Source organism: Chionomys nivalis, chromosome 4 (genome assembly GCF_950005125.1).
Source record: "Chionomys nivalis chromosome 4, mChiNiv1.1, whole genome shotgun sequence".
NCBI classification, from domain to species: domain Eukaryota; kingdom Metazoa; phylum Chordata; class Mammalia; order Rodentia; family Cricetidae; genus Chionomys; species Chionomys nivalis.
This window is the reverse complement of record NC_080089.1, coordinates 69,950,956-69,973,966: the sequence shown is the minus strand read 5'-3', so window position 1 is coordinate 69,973,966 and position 23,011 is coordinate 69,950,956. Positions and strand designations below refer to the sequence as shown.

General features: G+C 40.1%; 1 protein-coding gene across 2 annotated transcripts in view; it reads left to right on the top strand.

Annotated features, from left to right (window-relative positions):
- The window catches only part of Mindy2 (MINDY lysine 48 deubiquitinase 2), a 71,203-nt gene extending 48,565 nt beyond the window's left edge, over positions 1-22,638 (top strand). Inside the window, exons 6-9 of one of the 2 annotated variants that reach the window (XM_057766684.1) lie at positions 4,352-4,494; positions 10,601-10,774; positions 13,745-13,945; positions 16,616-22,638. In XM_057766684.1, the coding sequence (XP_057622667.1) occupies positions 4,352-4,494; positions 10,601-10,774; positions 13,745-13,945; positions 16,616-16,738 (641 nt within the window). In that variant the 3' untranslated portion in view covers positions 16,739-22,638. Of the gene's footprint in view, positions 1-4,333; positions 4,495-10,600; positions 10,775-13,744; positions 13,946-16,615 lie in introns of both variants that reach the window. The other variant, XM_057766682.1, reaches the window with a different exon arrangement.
- Positions 22,639-23,011: the final 373 nt, after the last annotated feature.

The window sequence follows — 23,011 nt, the reverse complement described above, 5'->3', positions numbered from 1 at the left end:
AAGGAAGAGCCATCTGGTTTTGACTCACATTCCAACAACTTCTTCTCACATGGTTCATGGTCACACCAACTTGATTCATGTTCAAGAAGTAGTCTAGTTCTTTTTTGTATGTAGCCTTTGACTGTATCTTCCTTTTGAACCAATAAAGTATCCAAACTCGTTTATTTCTAGTCTTAGAAGCTTTAATCTTAAATGACAACTACTTTTTAAAATCCAAACATTTCATATGCCATAAAGTCTCAGAATATAAAAAATACTTTTGTTAGCATTCTTCTTGATGGGGAAGAATGTTATATAGCTGGTGTCGGCAGAAGCAGCCTTTCTCTTTGGTGCTGACACTTTGTGAGCACAGCACAGCATTGGCACAGTAAACAGTGTTCATTGTCTGTTTTCTCTTTTGATTGGCCATATCTTCTTGAATCCGGTTGTTATAATGATTGCTTGTGACACAAAAATAAGAATCAATTAGAAAATCCCCACAGTACCAGCTGCCATACTCACCCAAAGACAGTCATTTAGTTTCACACCCTTTTAAAGTAACATCTTAACAACTATTCCTAGAATAAACACATACTTATTAAACTGACTCCAGGATATTTATTCATTTGCTCTAACGTTTTTCCAATTGCATTCATACTGTCTTTATTAAGTAGTGGCAATCATTATTAATTTATGAAGTAAAACCATAATTTTTGCCCAACTTTTATTTTGAGAATTCTCAAAACCCTAAAGACTCTCTTGGTGAACATTCACAAGCCCTTAATTAACCAGTTGATCAAACATTGAATACTTGCTCTTTTTCTGTAGTCTTAGACAACATATTTTTTCCTACTAAATAATATTAGAGTTAGTTGTGAGTGTCATATCACTGAAGTGTATCATCATTAAAAGAAAGAATTCTGTGTGACTTCTCTATTATGATTCAATGACCTTGGGCAAGGCAATGTTACTGCTGTGTTACGTAGGACGTTATTTGTGTGTTCCTTTTCCTAGTTTTTTTTAACCATTAGCTCTAACTTTCCATCTCTTTCAATGTACACTCCAGCCAAGGATCACTTAGCAGTTGCAACAGCTTCAATCTCTGTCATTTAGAACAGATCCCTGTTTTCCTTTTCCTTTCTTTTCTTTTCTGCCTCATTTTAAACCTTTGTTTCATTCTTTGAGAATTTCATACATTTTATTTTATCATATTCTTCCCTGATTCCCAACTCCTTCCAGATCCTATCCTCTTCCTATCCACCCAACTTCATGTTCTTTCTCTTTAAAAAAAGAGAAGCCAGGGGTTGGAGAGATGGCTCAGTGGTTTAGAGCACTGTTTGCTCTTCCAGAGGTCCTGAGTTCAATTCCAAGCAACTACATAACCGCATGATGGCTCATAACCATCAATAGTGGAATCTTATTCCCTCTTCAGGCATAAAGTCATACATTCACATAGAATACTTATGTACATAAATACATAAATAAATCTTAATTTTAAAGTGTTGGTCAACCACTCCTGAGTATGGAGTCTGCCCTGGAGTGTGGGGATATACCCAGTGTCACTCCATTGAAGTAAACTGATTTTTCCCTCTCTCTAGAGAATCTAGCTGGTACTCAACTGCAAGCTTCACCTCTACTGGCTAGCATTCATAGCGGTAGAAGGTGCTACATACACTACTGGAGAAGTAAAGTAGTCATCAGTCTCACCCAGTTACAAACCCTGTGAGTTGTAATAACAACCTGCCTGCAAGATGTGCCACTGGTACAATTAGTGGCATGACTACTGTAGGAATAACCAACTACTTTTTGGTGTGATGTAAGGTCCACTCCATGAGATGAAACCCATACCTTAGACCATTAATGAGGCCAAAAACCTGACATTATATAGGTCATGGGCCCAGGGAAATCCTACTACTACTATTTTCCTAAATGAACACAGCAATGAAACAATTCCCAATGACACATTGCTATACAATAGATCAATGTCTTGCTTAACCCACATCAGAGAAGCTTCTTATAGCATATAGTAATTAACACAAAGATCCGCAGTTGGACAACATGCAGAGAGAGAGAGACTTTATTCAGCTCTGAAAGAGATGTCTTATCATATTCTCTCCCTGTCAAAGTTCAGGCATCTATATGGGAGTGGAAGAGTGGAAGAGCCAGAGGTGGTGGATGATTTTAAGGAAACAGCATTGTCCAGGCACAACAGGGCAGATACACATATGAACTCATAGAGACCATGACAGTGGCAGTGTGCATAAGACTGACACAAGCTCAAGTCAGACAAACCTGCCACCCTCCGCACCCCACAAAGGAAGGGCATTGACACAAAGTCCTACCACTAGCCAAGAAGCTATTCTTTTAAACTTTTTAAAACTTGTGTGTGTGTGTGTGTGTGTGTGTGTGTGTGTGTGAGAGAGAGAGAGAGAGAGAGAGACCACATGTATGGGGGTGACCACTGAGCAGAAAGGGGCTTTAGATCCCCTGGAATTGGAGTAATAGGCAGTTGTGAGCAATCCTAGGTAGGTGCTAGAAACCAAATTTGGGTCCTCTGCAAGATCAGTATGTACTCTTTACCACTGGGCCTTATCTCCAGCCCCCTTTTATACTTTCATGAGTTTATGGCATTGTTCTCTTCTCCCTCCCTACACCCTCTCTCTACTCAGGCCTCATCTACTCCCACTCTTCTCTACTAACATTTTTTAAATAGTGAAGGCCAGTATTTTATAGACTAGCTTCAATTTTGATTTATCTGATTGTTCTCTTATGAGTAGATACAGGCGATATAATTTTGGCTGGAATGCCACCCAGATGATATCCTCTATAGTAGTCTTTTTAATTGCATCAAATTGGGTGCATGAGTCAGATTATTTATTATTAGTTATATTTAAACTTGAGTGAGATGAAATAGGTCATATATCTTTATTGTAAAATTATCCTTTTGCTTTGTAATTAATAAGTAATAATGTGTAATTAATAATCTGTCATTAGACTTTGAAACTGTGTGAATAGCCTTTTTTCTAAGAATTGTATACCCAATATATTTGGAACCATTGGTTTTTAACTGAATCAATTATGGTTATGGTGGTTATTGTTTTTGTTACTTACTAGCTGCTATTCTTCTGTTTAAAAAATATAATTAGCTATTCAAAATTGAACCTATATTGGATTAAACTTACCATTTAAGAGACAACAAAAGAATTAGGAAATATTGTATTTTTAAATTCTTAATAAGTTTATACCTTATGGTTTGGGGCAATATGTAATTCAGGTGGAATTCACATCATCTCTGCACTAAATCGGTAACATTTAATACCAATATTAATTCCTATGGTCCCAGTCTTCACTTTGTCATAGCTAGTTTGGGTAAGTCATCTATTTGTGAGCCTATTTCCTATTCTATAAAAGATGTGTCTAGTGTTCATTTTTTAATTTCACACCAACATAATGGTAGTATGCTCTGTCTCCAGTGAATTTTTTGTATTTTCTCAAGGAAGCATTTATGAGCATGGATACTGCAACCAGGAGTACTTTTGATCAAACAGTGCATTCTTCAATGTGGTGTATAATAGTAAAAGCTTGACTATGTTCTGCTGAACAAGGTGATAACAATAACATAAAGGGGAACTCTTATTTCCCAAAGTATAAACACAAGTGTGCTGTAACCTCAAACTCTCCTCTCCCTACCGCAAGTCCTTGCTTTTGTGCTGCATCGTAACTTTCTATAACTCCTTTGTCCTGCCCAGTGCCTGACCAAAAGTAATGGAAAAGGAGTGCCTTGACCAGCTACACCGGGCTTGCCAAGATTCCCACCCAGTTATTTTCAGCTTCTTATTGAAGTATCTTTTAAAATAAACTCAACTTCACTGTCTGCACTTCTTGGTGTGCCCTGTCACTCTCTGCATGAATGTGTGTCTCTCTGTCTCTCTCTGGTTTTTTGAAACAGAATCTCACTGTGTAGCCCTGGATGATCTGGAACTCACTCTTTAGACCAGGCTGGCCTTGAACTCACAGAGATTGAATGTTTACACCACCACGCCTGGCTTACCTCTCTTATAAAATGTTGTAGAGTAACTTCCCTGTTGTTTTATTGTGTCTGTGTCTCTTGTAAACCACCTGAAAGAGTGACAGAGTTTTCCTAAGAGACTATACTTGTGGGTGAAAGAGTTCTCACGTCACTGTTTCTTCAGGACAGGAATGATCAGGGACACTGCTCCCATAAGAAAATTACAAAGACGCATCTCCAATCTGGGGGCCATTATGTAACAGAAAAATTGGCCTTTGTATACAGTTGGAACAAATGTAAATAGGAAAAGTAACTTTCTGACTTTGGAATTCCTCCTTCTCATAGTACACATTGGTTCCATAGGCTTTGTAGCTGAGCAGTTTCTAAACAATACAGCCACTCAACTGACGTACCATGGATTATGTGAACTGACTACAACCGTTCAGGAAGGAGAGCTCTGTGTGTTCTTTCGGAATAACCATTTTAGCACCATGACAAAACACAAGGTAGGATATAGAAACAGATATATTTTTTTTTACTCCCTATCAAAGGAGCTTGATTTAGAGATGTGTTTTGACCTGCTACAGAATAAGATAGACCATAATATTCCTTAGCCATCAAGTTGTGAAGGTAATTATTATTAAATACTGCATTAGAATGGGATGAATTAGCAATTGAAATGTTACCTTGATCAGCTTTTATTTTAAATGTAGTCTCAACTTTTTTATCTCAGATTATTGCATTCAAGTGTTTACTTTTCTACTTTCTTGGAGAGAGGATTTCACTGGGTAACTCACACTAGCCTTGAATTTGAGATCTTTCTGCCTCAGTCTTTGGAACACTGGAATTATAGGCATGTACAATCATACCTAGCTAGGTTATTTCTTACTTAGAGGAAGCAAAATACCTGGAGCTAAAACCAGCATGACTATGAATGAAGGATTTTATTTTAAGCATTAAAAGATATTAGAAGTTAGAATTAAGATTTGCCCTAAACTGGAATGTGTTGGTGCTTGCTTGTGATGAAAGCTACTGAAGAGGCTGAGCAGCAGGATTGCAAGTTCAAGTCCAGCCTGGGTTACATAAGTAGATTCCCCACCCTGAGACATACACAAATTATCCTTATGATAGTGTTGACTTTTGTTAAAATTATCAGTGTGTTTATGGTTTTGCACACAGACACACACACACACACACACTTAGGAATCCATCCCTTTTATTCATCTCTTAGATCTATCTCTTGATTTTACAGGTAACATCTGATCTAGCTCAGGTATTTATCATCAACCTAGACTCCTATGGCAGAATGCTGTTCTTACCATGTTGATAATACAGCACAGATGTTCAATTAGCACATATCCTAGAGGATAAAACACAAGTCCCCTCTGCCACAGTTCTCATCCTATATGAGTTTAATGTGTTCTCATTTACTGTCATTCTTATTGCTTCATACTATTTGGGAAGCTCTCCTCACTTCTGCTTGCCTATCTCAAAATTACCCATCCTTAAAGAAGTATTCGAATACTAACTTACTGAAAGGTACCCCTTTTCTAATTAAAATAGTGATTCTCAGCCATGATTATATCCTAGACCTATCTGGATTGCTAGGAAGGAAGGAAGAAGGAAGGAAGGAAGGAAGGAAGGAAGGAAGGAAGGAAGGAAGGAAGGAAGGAAGGAAGGAAGGAAAAAACAGTGTCCAGAATTTACCACTAATGCAATTAAATCAGAATCTCTAAAGGAGGTGGGATCTGAACACCAGGTTTTGTTTTCTGTTTGGTTTTTGCAATCTCAAGGACTAGACCCAGTGCTTTACAAATGGTAGGCAGGCACCCCACCGTTATGCTGCACACTGTCCTGCATCAGTAGCTCAAGCACTCCCCAGGTGATTTGAATGTGAGCCTAAGATTGAGGACTCCTGCGGCAACCGTCCTGTTAGTGGCCACACTGTCCTTATGGAGCTCTTTCTGTTTTGTGTCTTGTTACCAGTTTGTCTCCCATGTGAATGTCTGCTTATTTTCTAAATGAAGGTAGCTTATTGACATCATAAATCACATCTTCATGTTTCCATCCATGCTTTTTTATCAATGGGTGACATGGGATAGTGTAAAATGATTCGTTTGCTAATGAAAGAGTACCCAAAGCCACAGCTCTTCTATGACTGTCATATTTTTAAAAAGTACATTTCATCTTATTGCTTCATAGGAGTGTGCAAGATCTAAGATAAGAGTCATTCACATTCCTCAAGGATCTAAAGCAAAAAGATGTCAGATCCCAATGTCTGCTCTGTCATCTTGTTTTACTTGTCCTCTTCAGACCTTGGGTCCACTGATTCATTAACAAAGCTAAGCTAACCCTGACAAGTGTAGCCATAGAAACAACAGCCAGGGTTCCTGACATTTGCTGCTAAGATACTTCTGTCAAGGACACATACTAAAAGTTCTGAGAGCTCTTATCAGGATTTTATCTGGAAAGACTCCCCTGAAAAGGTCACAAATGGAAAGCCAAACGCCGACAGTGGTAGAGCACTTGCCCAACATACACAAGACTCTAGATTCAGCCCCCAGAGCACTGGAAGGAAGGAAGGAAGGAAGGAAGGAAGGAAGGAAGGAAGGAAGGAAGGAAGGAAGGAAGGAAGGAAGGAAGGCAGGCAGGCAGGCAAGCAAGCATCTGAAATCTGAGTTGAATCAGTTAACCACAAAAAGAATAACTAAGCAGAAGTAACTAGCAGCATGCGTGCAAAGGCTCTAAGGTGATCACAGCAAAGAGAATTGTGAAGTGGAAGCTTAGAAGAAAGATTATTTTCTGACTTTTGTTTTTTGTTTTTGTTTTTTGACACAGAGTTTCTCTGTGTAGCCCTGGCTTTCCTGGAACTTGCTCTGTAGACCAGGCTGTCCTTAAACTCGGAGAGCCACCTGCCTCTGCCTCCTGAGTGTTGAGATTAAAGGCATGTGCCACCACCACCTGGATGAACTGTGTTTTCTTAATGATCCTGGTTTTTCTTTTCTTCTTTTTTGGCCTAAGAGTGAGTTGGAATGAAATAGTCCTTTGGGAAAACAAGGTCTCTGACTGTCTTTGGTGACTGAGAGCTTTCTCTCACTCTTCCCTCCCCTCCCACCCCTCACCTCATATGTGCTAGGTAAGCACTGTACCATAGAGCTACATTGCTTCTGATGTTCTCAGTTCTGTTAAAGCCTTGTTCCCAGCCAGGAAGCCTTTACTGACCAGCTAGGTATCCCCAGTTTTGTGTGGCTGAAGAGGATGTGCCTATGTATAGACCAAGTAGGCCTATCTATGGTCATAGGAGCTCAGAAAATATGTACGTTCTGCTTTTTATTTTGCTTCAAAGATTTCCTATTAAGTTTATTCTGTAGCTTAACACTGTACTAGTGTCGTGGCTCTCATGTCTCTTGTGTGACATTACTTTAGTTTAAACTTTGAGAGTGATGTAGAATTTAGTTAGGAGACACTCCAAGAGATAAAGGAAGGAGGTTATAGTGATTTGGACAAGGGGTAGTAATGACTATACAATGTGGAAAGATTCCAGAGTGGGTCAGGAGGTAGATCAGCCAAATATCTCCATTGGATTTGAAAAATAAGTGATTTCTGGGTCCTCTGTAGATGGTGATAGTGAGGCATGGTGGCTCACACCTTAAATCCTAACACTTAGGAAGCTGAAATAGGTGAACCTCTGTGAGTTCAAGGCCAACCTGATCTACACAGCAAGTTCCAGGACAGCCAGAGTTACAGAACAAACAAACAAACAAACAAAAGAAATAGAAATAGAAAGATAGATAGATAGATAGATAGATAGATAGATAGATAGATAGATAGATAGATAGACAGATAGAGATTCAATACAATGTTAAGGGTTTGAGATACTTCTGAGGTGACATTCAAAGTGGAAATGCTGAGTAAATGCTTTGGACGTACAGATAGAACTTTAGGATTTACAAGAAACTACTGTAATTTTGGAAGGCGGTTATAAGAAAAGTGGTGGCCCATGGCTTTAATCCCAGCACATGAGAGGCAGAGGCAGGCGAATCTCTGTGAGTTCGAGGCCAGCCTGGTCTACAAGAGCTAGTTCCAGGTCTCCAAAGCTACAGAGAAACCCTGTCTCAAAAAAACAAAAAAAAAGAAAAGGACTCAGAAGAGAGAACCTAGGATTGAGATTTAATGAATGCCAGCTTTTAAAGGGTCAACTCAAGAAACATTAGTAAAGACAGCTGAGAAAGAAGAGGGTGGGGGGGGAGTTAAGAGTGAGACAGCAGGGAAGCTAGGGGAGAAGAGATAAGAACTCTGAGGGTAGAGTGGAAGGAGGGGACCAGAATGGCAGCAAAAGAATTTGAGTCGCTTAAGAGTGGTTGGAATGGAGAAGGCAGTAGCAGGCACTCCTAGAAATGATTTGCTGAGGGCTAGAGAGATGCTTCAGTTAGGAGCACTGGCTGTTCTTTCAGAGGCTCTGGAACCCAAGTCATGTGATTCTTACACACACACACATAAAAGAAATAAACATTAAGAGAAGCTTTTTATATATTATATATATATAATATATATAATAGTTTGCCAAAATAGGAGATATTACTGAATATAAGGGTAATGGCTCCTCCCTTTAGGGGATTTAGGGTTGTAGGTATGGATCACAAGGTTGGCGTTTTTCATGTTTTTGTTATATTTTGTCTTATGAGGCAATTTTACTATGTAGGTTTGGCTGGCCTGGAACTCACTGTGTAGATCAGGCTGTCCTTGAACACATAGAGATTTACCTGTCTCCTAAATTCCAGGATGCAAGTATTCCACCACCATGCTCGGCCTCAGACTATATACATTGCTAGCTCAACCTCAAAATCCAGGACCCAAATGATGTTCCCACCTTGAGTTCCGTTCCCACCTTGAGTTCCCTTGCACTAGTACCATAGTCACAGACCACTGCACCTGCATCTGGCTCTTGGGTTGGTTTGTGTGTTTGCTTGTTTGTTATTCATTATTATTGGGGAGTGCACAACATTGTGTGACCATTGAGGCACAGACACTTGCCTGCCATGGTGCACATGTGGAGGTAAGGGGACAACTTTAGCAAATCAGTTCTCTCTCTACCATTTGGGCCCCAGGAATCAAATGCAGGTTGTCTTTTACCCCTGAAACAATTCCATGGCTCCTCCCATTTTTATTTCCTTCAGTGTTAGAGACTTGACTGTTTTAAAACATTGACAGGCTCATTAGAGAGAGAAAGTGAAGATCCTAAAGATGTTAGAAACAAAGCATAAGAAGATGAAGTGAAGTGTGGGTATCTGTCCCACGCTAGTGAAATCAGCATGTGATTTCACTGTATTATTTGTTTGTTTTGAAACAGGGTCTCCCTGTGTAGCCCTGGCTGTCTTGGAACTCACTGGTAGACCAGGTTGGCCTTGAACTCACAGAGATTCACCTCTCTCTTTCTCCGCATCTCTCTTTCTCACTCTCCATCCCCCCTTCCTTCCCTCCCTCCTGAGTGCAGGATTAAAGACATGTACCACTACACAGAGAAACCTGTGATTTTAAAAGGGATCTCTCTGAGCATTGTAATGAGGGAAAATAGGCTGTCAGGTTTGCTTTTGCTTACTTTTTTCCTGTTAGAGATTAGAAACAAAAAGTAGTGCTCTGGGTGATACTAAAGTTGGTAAGAAACAAATACGAGGTTTGAGGAGTAGCAGAGTGGTAAAGAAACTTGCTTAGCAGGTTCTACAAAGCCCTGGATTCATTCTCCAGCACTGCTAAATAAATAAATAAATACAATAATAATTTGTTAATTCTTTTTACACTTTGACTAAGAGTGATAGCTTCTTCCCCACAGAATTTTAACATTTAACATTAAGTGAAAATCCATTTAGTTGTTTTAAAGGTGACTGATAAATGAGAAACTTATTTTAAAGGTAAGAAAGGGGAGGAGAAGGAGGAGCAGGGAGTGACTCCACCACAGGCAGAAGTGTGTCCTTCCCTAAGAAGGGGCCGAAGGACAGCATGTTGTTCATTAAATGATACACGTGTAGTTGAGTGGTGGAGCACTCCCACATACAAATGGGCTGGAGAGTGTCTCAGTTTAAGAACATGCACTTGCCTCACAGAGCCCCTGCTTGAGGATCTGACGTACTTCTGGCCCCATGGGGCACTGCACTTGTGCACCAGCCACACACAAACACATAGTTTGGGGCTTTTTGTTGATATTTAAAGGAGAAAAATGGTACACAGAAAGGGAACGGCTGGTTTGGGTTAGATTGGTCCTATCAGCTTAATTTTTTAAGTAAATAAAACCAGACAATGTAGAATTTTTTTGCATATGCTTTCTGGTTGTATCTTTCTATTTTGTGGAATGAGATTGTAAGCCCCAGAGCTGTTTGTCAGTTAGCATGCCAGAAGGTTCCTCCTGTTCCATTGTGATGTGTTGACTACCAGCTCCAGGCAAAACCAGATGAATCTGAGTAGAGAAGCTATCTGCTTGGGCTCTTTATTGGATTGCACAGATCCAGGTAGAATAATTACTGTACTTCAGATATATGACTTTAAAAATATTCCTTAATATAATGTTGGCTAGTTTAGGAAAATTTAACAAATTTTCATTTGTTGTTTCTGATTAAGGGTCAACTGTATTTGTTGGTAACAGACCAGGGGTTTCTTACTGAAGAAAAAGTTGTCTGGGAAAGCCTGCACAATGTAGATGGTGATGGGAATTTTTGTGACTCAGAATTCCATCTTCGACCTCCTTCAGATCCTGAGACTGTGTACAAAGGTCAACAAGACCAAATCGATCAGGTAAAATTGTTTTTCCCCACCACCCATCGCATTGTCTAAAGTCATATTCTTTCTCTTCTTTCTTTCCCCCTCCCCCCTTTTGAGATATGGTCTCACTATACCCTGACCTGTCTGGAGCTCCCTATGTAGACCAGAACTCAGAGATCTGCCTGCCTCTGCTTCCCAAATGTTGAGACTAAAGACTTATGCCACCATACCTCGCTAAAGTGCATATTCTTCACTGAGGCAAGGTCATGTGCACAGCTGCTTGGGAGACTGGGAGATGCCACTGAGCTCACAAGTTGGAACCAGCCTGGGCAACATAGCGAGATCTGGTGTCCAACAAGGAAAAGCAAATTCTTTTCAAGTGTCAGTTTGTTTATCTAAAACTTTTGATTCATGCATTAATTTTATTTATTTGTTTGTTTTTCAAGACAGGGTTTCTCTGTGTAACCCTGGCTGTCCTGGAACTTACTATAAAGAACACTATGGCCTCAAACTCACAGAGGTCCACCTGCCTCTGCCTCTGAGTGCTAGGATTAAAGGCGTGCGCCACCACTGCCAGACTATTCATCCATTAATTTACCTGTGAGTTCTCCTCACATTTCCTAAATAGGAAAGTGATCATTCTATAAATTCTCTATGAACATCAATTATACACTATGATTCAGAAGGTGGATTGTGTTGACGGGTCACAGTGAGGACTTTGAATTTCACTCTAATTACACTAGATCAATTATGTTGAGGATTAAATGTGGAAACTGCATGAACCATTTTATTGTAGTTAATTACTTAGTTTGTTTGTGAGTAAATATGTATACCACAGTGCACCTGGAAGTCAAAGAACAGTGTGCAGATCTGTCCTTTCCTACCAACCATGGGTACTAGGAATTGAACTCCAGTCATCAGGCTTGGCAGGAGGAGCTGAAACACAGACACACACAGTGAGGAGCTCTCTCTCTCTCTCTCTCTCTCTCTCTCTCTCTCTCTCTCTCTCTCTCTCTCTCTCTTCTCCACGTTGTCCTGGCTGTCCTTGATCTGTAGACCAGGCTGGCCTTGAACTCAGAGACTCACCTGTCTCTGCCTCCAAGTGCTAGGACTAAAGGTATGCACTACCACCACCCAGTGAGAGATAATAAGTAAATAAATGTAAAATATAATAAATTGGGTATAAGTTTGACCAAAATTAACTTCTTCTCATAGGAGATAATCTAGGTATGTAGCTAGAAGATGTAGCGCGCCACGGCGCTCTGCGCGCCAGGCGCTTTGCGCACCTCGGCGCTGTCAGCTGTCATGTTCACAGGGTCTGGCACTAAGCCCGTTGCCGCCATTTGCTAGTGTCCCTAGTAGTAAACAACTTCTGCGCACGCTCGCTACCGGCCCAAGAGTGGTTTGAATCCACCTATCAATTGCTCACACGTCTTGCTCACGCAATTGCATCAGTGTGGGCCGAGCCAATCAAGCAATGACACATCATAGGCGGACCAGGCACTGTATATATTCCCCCTCGCGGTCGGGCTCGGGGTCTTTTCGCCTCCATCTTATCTTCAGTCTTCTGTGCTCCAATAAAGTACGTTCCAAGAAGAATCCTGTTGTGGTCGTCTTCTCTGCTGGCAGAGTTGCGCGCCGCAAGAAGATATAATTACCCAGTAATTGAATTTGACAATAGCTACTATGGCTTTAAAAATCATCTTTTGGGGCTAGGAAAATAGCTCAGTTTATAAAGTACCTGCTGCCCACTCATAGAACCTGAGTTCAATCCCCAGCACCCATGTAGAAAGCTGGAAATGGTCACATCACTTGTAATCTCAGTGCTGGGAGGCAGAGACAAGATGATCCCTGGGACTCACCGGCCAGCATGAAAACCTGAGTTCAAATTTCCAACATCCACGTAAAAAGTCGAGTATGGCAACGTATCCCTATAACCCCAGCATTAGGGATGGAAACAAGTGTCTCCTGAGAGCTGACTACCTGGCTTAGTTTAGTCTAAAAGATGAACTTCTGTTAATACAGAGAGTAACACAGACTGTTTCAATGCAGAAAGATAACCAGTGTCCTCCTCTGACCACCAAAGGTGTGCACACATGCACATACTTGTACTACTCCCACCCCTCACACACACACAGAAAGAGAAAAAAACATGGATGACACTTGCGGTTGTCCTGGCTTCCACTCACAGGCAATAGGTCTATATAGCAAGGATCTTCCTCAAAAATGAGTAACTAAGGACTGGAGAGATGGTTCAGTTCATTCAGGCTACTCTTCCAGAAGACCAGGTTTAATTCCCAGCAACCACATGGAGGCTCACATCTGTCTGTAACTCTAGTTCCAGGAGCTCTGGCATACATGCAGGAAAAAATGAGTAACTAAATATTGTAAAATAAAAACCCAAATCATTCTTTGAGCTGAATATGGTATTAGCTGTAGTCCCGGCCCTCGGGATGCCCAGGCACACAGATCTGAAAGACCTGGTCAGAGCAGAGCAAAACAGTCTGGGAGAGGAGGAAAGAATTGAGCAAATAATTTTATGAAGTTCTTAAACTATTTAAAAACAAATGCTAAATGAAAAATAAAAAGCTTAAAATAGTTTTAGAGGGTGGGAGATATGTTTGAATTTCTATGTGAATGTGGAGCATACCAGATGGCTGTAAATACTCCAGTTACATCTGTTACAGTGATTTCAGCTCTCACGTTTCTGCTTTTCTGCCTTTTCTGCATGTTCCTTGTCCACGTGTTTCTTTTGAAAATGGGAACTTTTTTCAATAGCTTTCTTATATGCCTTATTTATTGCTTCTAGAAAAGATTTTAAACTAAATGCTAAAACCGTGTAGAACCATGATAATAATGAAGGAAATCTGTAGCTCTACAAAGAAGAAAGCCCTTAGAAATAGAGCTTTAAAGGCCTATGCTGTAAAAGTCATTCTCAGACTCAGTGGGTGTCTGTTCCTGGGTCACATCTCAAAGCTGAAGCGCTGTGATTGAACTCCTCAGGACTACCTTATGGCACTGTCACTGCAGCAAGAACAGCAGAGCCAAGAGATCAACTGGGAGCAGATCCCAGAAGGAATCAGTGACCTGGAGTTGGCCAAGAAACTCCAAGAGGAGGAGGACAGACGGGCCTCTCAGTACTACCAGGAGCAGGAGCAGGCACAGGCGGCTGTGGCTGCTACCACCACTTCCACACAGGTCCAGGTAAAACTGTAGCTCTGTGAATCTCCAACACAACAGTTACTTTAGCAGTAAAAGAATTTCTGCTTGGCAGAAACAGTTGTAAGTCAGCTCTGGCTTTTCAACTGTGTTAGCATGTCAGCACCAAGGGTTTGAGGCTCTTTTGTTTGTTTTGCTGGTTTTTTTTTTTTTAGATTTATTTTATTTTATTTTTTGTTTTTCAAGAAAGGATTTTTCTGTGTAGCCTGGAACTCACAGAAATCTGCCTGCTTCTGCCTCCCAAATGCTGGGATTAAAGACATGTGCCACCACTGCATGGCTTAGATTTATTTTATGTGTATGAGTGTTTTTCTTACATGTATATCTGTGCACCATGTATGTGCCTGGTGCCTGTGGAAGTCAGAAGAAGGCATGGGATCCCCTGGGATTAGAGTTATAGACGGTGGTGAGCCACCATGTGGGTGCTGGGAATCAAACCCAGGTCCTCTACAAGAACAAGTCTTCACTGTTGAGTCATCTCTCCAGCTCTCCCTGCGTGATGTTTCACGTTGTTCTAAGGTTTTTACCATCCAAAACTATTTCTGATTTCATGAAGACATTTTTTTAGAGGTTCTGATAAGATAGGAGGATCTCAAGGGCTTTCTGGCCACCAATTTAGCTCCAGATTCTGTGAGAGAACATCTCTCAAGGAAATAAGATTGAGAGTGACAGAGAACACCAGATGACCTCACACTCATACCCTCCAAACACACACACATGTGGCTTAAATTCTAACTGCTACTAATAATAAAAACCCAGAGTCAGATATAGGGGTTAATGCCAAAGATCAGAGAAGCAGAGCGGCCAGACACTAGAGAGACTTTTTACCTCTATTGAATCCTCCAACTGAAGGGGTGATTATGGCTCTCTGAATCCTCAGACTGCAGACTGCTTCTGAGCTCCTGTCTCCTCCCACTTTATATTCCTCTTTCCGCCTGACCATCTCCTATAGTGGTATATATTGTGTTTTAATAAATGAAGCTTGCCTGAAGATCAGAGAGCAAAGCAGCCATACAAGCCAGGGAGTGATGGCACACACCTTTAATCCCAGCACTAGGGATTAATCTTGGGGGTGGGACGACAGAAGCAGACGGACCTCTCGAGTTCAAGGCCACCTGGGCAACACAAGATTGACTCTGTCTAAAATAGAAACAGAGCTCTCACAAAGATGCTCACAGCATTTGGGATCCCACGCCTTTAATCCCAGCGCTAGGGAGGTGGAGACAGGAGCAATATGGCTGGGCAGAGAGGAATATAAAGGAAAAGAGAAAGGAGTATGGAGTCTTCAGGATTCAAGGAGACCATATCTCACCCATTTTCAGTCTGAGGTGGAGATAAGAGAAAGTGGCTAGCTGCTTTGCTTGTCTGTCTCCAGGTTGAACCCCAATATCTGTCTCTGGGTTTTTATCATTTGTGCTACAATATCCCTGTCTCCACCTCCCTAGTGCTAGGATTAAAGGCATGTGACTCCCAAGTACTGGAATTAAAAGTGTGAGCCACCACCGCGGGTTGTTTCTCTTTTAGACTGGATCAATTTCGTGTAGCCCAGGGTAGCCTGGAACTCACAGAGATTTGTCTGCCTCTGTCTCTGAATGCTGGGATTGAAGGTGTATGCCACCACTGCTTGGCTCTATGGCTAACTAGTGGCTTAGCTCTGTACTCTGATCTTCAGGCAAGCTTTATTTGTTAGATTACAAATTATCACTACACACACATTCTTTTTCCCTCTCTTTCATTAAAATACATGTAAAACTTCTGCTTCTAAATACAAGTACTAGCTATCCAAACTTAGCAGGTGAGTACTACCATATTATTTTATTTCATTCAAATTCTCTGATCTCATAGTACACACTTATTATTTTACACTCTCAGTTATCAGGATTCTTGTCTTTTGCTTTAAGATTTGTTTGTTATGGTATACAATAAAGTCCTGAAGAAATATTACAGTTTTCCAAAATTGTCAGTTTAACATCAATATTTCTTTTTTGAGGGGGTGGGATGAGACAGGGTTTTACTGTTTAGCTCTAGCTGTTCTAGAACTTGCTTTTAGACCAGGCTGACTTTGAACTCACAAAGATCTACCTGCCTTTGCCTCCAGAATGCTGGGATTAAAGGCATATGCCACCACTGCCCGGTTACATAAATATTTCTTCAACTAGAAGCTTAAATAGTTTAGATAATTATAGATTTGGAATGAGTACATAACTAATTATACATTATTTGTGTCAGTTATTCTGTATATTAATTACTTCTCTCACACCTGACGGAAGCAACTTAGAGATTTGTTGAGATTTGCAGGAAAGGGTACAGCTCATCATGATGAGGAAGGCGTGGTTGGACAGTGTTCAGTTGATGAAGGTGGGAGTTGGTGGCACTGCATCTCCTATCCTTTCCATCAGGAAGCAGCAACAGAAGCAGACAGGAAGACATGCCCTGCCACTTGCCTCACATCCACTCTTATGTGGACCGCCAGGCCCTCTTAAGATACCCAAAACTTCTCACAGCAACAGGCCAGCAATAGGGACGGGGGCATCTGCCATTCAAACCTTAACACCTGTAAACAGAAACCGTGCCCTGCAGCATCTGTATCTGTGAGGATGCCTTTTGCCTTGTTCTAGCTAGCTGATTCTGTTCCCGTGTGTGTTTCTCCTACAGCAGGGCCAGCCAGCACAAGCCTCTCCATCAAGTGTAAAACAGCCTGGAAATAGTGAACGGAAACGCAAAGAACCTCGGGAAAAAGACAAAGAAAAGGAAAAAAATAGTTGTGTGATATTATAGGAAGTGCTGGCATCTGTGGGAACCACCCATGCAGATGACGGAAAGGAAGACCCAGTCCCTACCGTCTGTGCCTGATCTCTCAATGGATTTTGTTCTTGTTTTCCAGGGGAAGGTTGTTACTTTGTTACAATCAACTTTTTTAAGTTACACAATATACTCTTTATGAGCTGGAGTTTTGTTACAAAATGGAACTGTTGTATGTTGTCACTTGTAGCCAAATAAGTATATCACTCCTATTTTATGTTTAGTGACATGACAACTCTAATCAGTTTGTAAGCTACTGTGTGTCTGACAATGGATGGAGGTCACCTGAGTGAGTCCTATCCTTCTCAAGATGTAATTATCAGCACAGCTATTTCTGAAACATTTATGCTAAATTATGTTCTAATCCATAAGAAATGAGGAGTTTAATATAGGGAGAGGAAAAAAAGCAGGAATAAATGACCCTTCATTGTACACTGAACTGGCTCAGCCCTTGAACAGCTTTACCTTTCTTTAGTAATGTACATTTTAGATATTATCTTGAGAACTGATAATGAAGCTTGGATCCAATTTAGATAGAAAAATATTTTTATTTTCCAATAGCAAAAAAAACCACAAAAATTATACAACACTAATATATATAACCTATCAAAATCAGATACTGACTTTGTAGTATTGTGAGATTCTGAGGAATTTTAACACATTTAGGTAACCTGAATGGTGGTTTGTTTGTTAAGGATGTGGTGAGTGAGGAGACCACACTCATGTTTTAGTCTTGTAAATAGGATGGCAGAGAAGAGCAGAGTTCACTGTCTACCTTTTTCTAGAATTACCTTGAACCTTAAATTTTAAACCATGTTTATTGCTAGAAAATTAAGCATAGTTATTTAAACCAATAAAAAGCACATTTCTGAAGGAAAGTTAATCTCTTGACTCTAATGAAAAGATATTAATAAAATTCTGAACATAGCAGGAATCTGAAGGAATTTATGTAAAAGCAGTCAGATTTTTTAACTTATGAGAACCAAATAAGCCTAAGACATCTTATATCATTTATAGGATTCTGAAAGAATATTTACTCAGCTTTGTGATGAGGCAGCACATATTGTAATTTCTAGATCAAGTTTGAAAACTATCCTTAACAGTCCTTTTTATATACTTTGTATTTAAAGTTTGTTTCAGTCATTTTTAAAGATTATTGCCGGTGCAGGTAGCTGTATGATTTGCCCTAAGCCTCAGTAAGCTTGTTTATTCAGGACCATCACAAATTGAACGTCTAGTCAGAGAATATTTCTTGTGGTCTGGAGACAAAGAAAGACTACAAAAAAAAAAAAAAAAAAAAGTACTCTAGAGTTTCTTAAGACTATTGTCATCAACATCCTCCACGATCCCAAACCAACTGTAGGATGGATCTGTATGTAAACAGTAGAGTTTTATTTATGAAAAGTATATTCTAAGGGGAAAAATTCAGGGCTGTGCTGTGTCCTTTATACTCTTCTATATTCCACGTCTATTTATGTTCTTTGCTATTCAGATTTCCTATGCTAGCATGGGAACAATCAGAGAACCTGCTGGGCTATAAAATTTGTGTATAAAATACTTGGTAAGTCTCTTGATTCCAACCTGGAGTGAGTATGAATTGTCAAAGACCAGAGCCCTATGGGTGGGCTGACTCGGCAGAAACACATAGACAGCAGCACTCTGATACTCAGAGGAGAAAGCTCAATCCTCAGGGTTTGCTTTTCCCAGAACTGTCTATTAGTTTAATTTAGAAAACAATAACCTTGAGTAATTTTAAAAAGTATACTTGAGGCATATTTTTCCATAATTATATACAATATCTATTTATTGCCCTTAAAATCTATATATAGAAATTATGTTATTTTTACTATCTTAATTTGTTCCAAAGATAATACTGCCATACTGCATTCCCTCTAGAAGAAAAAATGAAACAAAACAAACACAACTCACTCAAAACCAGCATTGCTATCATATAAGTAGGTGTCAGGGTGCTCTCATGACAAGCAGTGAGTTGTGTTTATTAATCCAGTCTTATGTCAGATTTCCAAGTTGGGCTTGGTTACATTCCTGGAATTGTTTGATATGACAAGAGTCATAATATTTGTTTTGATTACTGTGGGAGAAATTAAATGTTTGACTCTTAAAACAAATTTGTGAGATGCTTTCCTGTCCTCAAAGGCTGTCAAGGATCTAAACTGTTGCATGCTTGTTTCCTGTGTTTTGCTCAAGGTAGCAAGTGATATTCAGGCATATTGTTGCTTATTTGGGTACAAAGGACTTTGAATATGGTATTTTGAGGGATTTTTCCCCCTCCCAATACTTGTAATACTTGAAACTGTTATACATATCTTGCTAACAGACATTAGAATTTAAACATTTTGGAGCTTAATGTTTCTAAACTAAATTTCAGGCACATTTGTCCAATGTGCCCACTCAGCATGAGAACTGGCAGGAGGCAGGTAGAAGAGCAGATAGGGTCCCAGGCTTTTCTCTTGCTTTCAAAGCAGAGTCTTAAAGTTAGTGGGTCAGTCTTTATTAGTGTGCACTTCTTGATGGGTAACCCTATTGTATAACTTGCTGTGACTTGTACAGTTTGTCAGTACCGAGGAGCATGTTCTGTTCTGAAGTAGTCTCCATGACCTCTGTTTGGGTCTCAAAGCAAAACTTCCTATCATATTTGTCATCATTTTAAAAATACGCACACACACACCAGGTTTAGGAGTGTCACCCAGCGGTAGAACATCTGCCTGGCATGCTCAAGGCCCTGGGTTCAGTCCCCAGAACATGCTATGTGCACAGACACACTGAGAAGTATGGTGTTGAGCAGTTAATCATGGCGTTGGCTTCAGGCCCAGCCAGTGTTCATGGGTAGAATAACTTCCTCCATGTTTTAAGGTCAGGCTAGGGTTTGAGCAAGACAGAGGCTTAAGTTTGGGATTAGGTGATCTTGTTTCTGTTGCCTCACTTTTCTTGTTTGTTTTGAATTCTTCCTCATGCTCCTTATATCAGATATAAGTTGAATAAACTCGTGGTGGCCACTCGGTACTCACACACAGCTTCACAGCACTGTTTTCTGTGAGTCATAAACTCAGTGCAGACCGTGAGGACCAGAGGGCAGATGTGAGGAAAAGGGATGACTCATGATCACTGTCTGTGTTGGCATGTGAACAGATGTCTGTAAAAATCCTAGCAAATCAAGGCAAGAAATTTTAGAACTGTCCTTGGTCTTGCTGTGTAGCCAGCTGACCTGGAATCAACTGTTGTAGCCCTGGCTAGCTTCAAACCCAGAATCCTCCTGCCTCAGCTTCTCACTGCCATGATTACAGGCATATGCCATCATACCCAGCTTGTTTAAACTCTCGTAAAGCTAACAGCAAACGGACTGCGTTTTGCTTACCTTTCTTATCTATTGTACCAGTTATTATTTTTCTTACGAAAGCTTACAGGTTTGCACATATTACTGTCATAGGCATAGAATTTAAATTGAAAAATTAATGTTTGACAAAATAAGGCAAAGACATTAAAGGTAATTATTCAGATTTTAAGGGATTAGACGTGAAATCCTGGATCATTTGATGTTTGAAGCTTTTGTCTGAGCATGGTAATACACACCTGTCACCCCACCTTTGAGGAAGGTGAAGCAGGAGGATCCTGAGTTCAAGGCGAGCCTGGACAAGTAGTAAGACCCTGTCTCCAAACACAAACCTGACTTTGTCTTGTTTTGGTAATCATCGTGTCCCTCAGTTTCCTCTGTGTGCAGGGTGCGCCTGTTCTGCTGCTCCCCATGCTTGCTTCTCCTGAGCAGAGAATTACTGAGATCATCACAAACATTGCACAGCCTCTGTTCTTGAATGTGCAGACTTTATAATGACTTAAATCAGTTTTTTTTTTAATGACATTAGCTTGTAGAATTATTTCAAATGTAGCATTATGGCTTTCAAAAATATATTTTGCGTTGCTTTTGTATGTGGTAGACTAGTATCAAGACCAGGAGTATTAGGCATATAAAATGCACTTTACAGACCTGTTCTCCTGGTATTTTTTACAGATTAAGTGCTTAGAGCCTCTTGGTCTTTCCCTCCAGAGTAAAGTAGCATCAGGAACTGACCGGTCTCTCCGCTGGTGTCAGTGTAGACTACTTATTTGTGGCTTGGTGTGAAAATGAACTCTGGTAGTTTGCAAGTCAGCTCCTTTAGACAGTGAGAAATAAAGGAGCGCTTGAATCTGAGAGTTCTGTTTCTCTGATAATTTAGTGTCTTTTGTTGCTGATGCAAAAGTTATGAATAATTGAGTTCACTTTTCTCAGATAACAGTTGAGAATAACTTTTAAAATTAAAAGCTCCCTGAAGGGAATAAATAGAGAAGATAAAACAGGACGGTACCTTGCAGAATGCTGGAAAACTTACTTTGAAAATCTAAAATTTAATTCGTGCATGTCTTTAGTTAATCCTGGTATTTCTGCTATTAGGAAATAGAGCTTAACAAATTGATAAATGCATATATTTTTTTACATGTAGGATTCTAGTTTCTTCTGAACTCAAGAAAACTAAACTCAACAGGGTAAATATCTTCAACTCTTGCCTCAAATTCAAAGGTTAGTTAGATTTGTCTGATAAGCTGGTATCTTTAGGCATGGCACCCTCCCATTAACTAGTTGAAATACGATGGCAAAGATAGGAAACCCAACCTTTGTCCCATGGTGAAGTTAAAAGAGCAAAAGCCCCATCCCAGAAAGTGCCCACTTTAACTAGCATGAATTGTAAAGAACTGTCGCACCTGGAGAGGCAAGGTGGCCCTGTAACTAGAGGATGCACAGTCGCAGTCCTGTAGGCAGTCTGGCGCCTTTGCCTTCAGTAGTCATTTTATAGCTTAATGAGGAAAGTCGGGGAGCTGAAATGCCCGTTATAAATCCTGAGTCACAACATCCTAACAGAAATCCCCTATGAAGCAGCTGTAACTCAGATAAGAGATGTCTGCTCTGTCAGAATGTGTGTTGCTGTCCTCTCCCACCCATTACTGTATGAGATGACCACTGAAAGGACTCGGTGTCTCTTCACTTCCCAGGTTTGTTTTTTAGTGAAGCTTTGCTCTAGTAGTTTTTGTTGACTTATTTTCCTCAATAAAATGACAGCTATTGTCACAGATCCACATAGGACCAGGTAATAGAAGACTGCTAAATGACAGAAGGGACAATTTCCCAGCACATGTGATTCGTTTCCCTTGGTATGGGCTGCATACGAAGGTTGACACATGGAATTGGGAGAGCAAAAAGGTAAACGGAATGATAACGGAAACTGTCATTTTGAACAGCAGTAAGTAAAAGAAACAGGTCTTCTCCCCCGACTTGAATGTGAGGCCAATTTATTCTGACCTGTGGAGCTATGTGCTGGCTGAAATGGGCTGTGGGAACTGTCTGTCCCAGCATCTTTTCTACTTCTAGCAAGTCACTCTTCTGCTTTAAATGCAAGTGAAGAACAAAGGCACAGAGACTGGGATATGTTCATTGAACAGAGACACCTAAAATGCGCCTACTCATCACAGGGCTGAACTGATTTCTGTGAAATAAATTTATTGTTTTAAATGCTAATTATGCTAAGAACACCTCTAAAAATTATGTCTTAAATTTCAAGTTTCACTTTTGGAAACTACTCCTGAAAAGACATTGAACACAGGTGGGAAAGTATAAAATGTTCTGACAATGATTCAGTATTATTGTTTAATCTCAAATTCGTTGTTATACAAAGTGTAGTGTCATCATTGGGTTAAAACGTTGGATGTTTTTGTTAATATACTTAAAACTGTAACCAGTGAATAACATTGTAGTATTTTTTATTATAGATTATATTTTATTTCAATAAACTTTGATATTTAGACCGAACATTCTGTGTGTCAGCTCATCACATTAAGTTGCTGTCCTTGTGGCTGGTCACATTTACCTGAGACTCACTTAGATTAGTGTTTGACACAATAGACAGTTAATAATCAACTCTAAACTGCAAACCTTGATTCTGGTGAGGAAGAGTCACCATCTCACACAGCTCTCTTATCAGAGGAGTTAGTTCAGGAAAAACTGAAAGGGATCATTTCCTCCTGCCACTGTGGATCAGGCTGCCAGGCTACTGCTACATGTATCTCTACCCATAGAGCCATCTCATTTGTTTTCTAAGTGATTTTCAGAGCTATTTATGCTACAGCTCAAAATTAGTATCCAACTTGAATGGTCAAAAACTCTATTGGGACACTCAGGATAGTTCACACTTGTAATCCCAG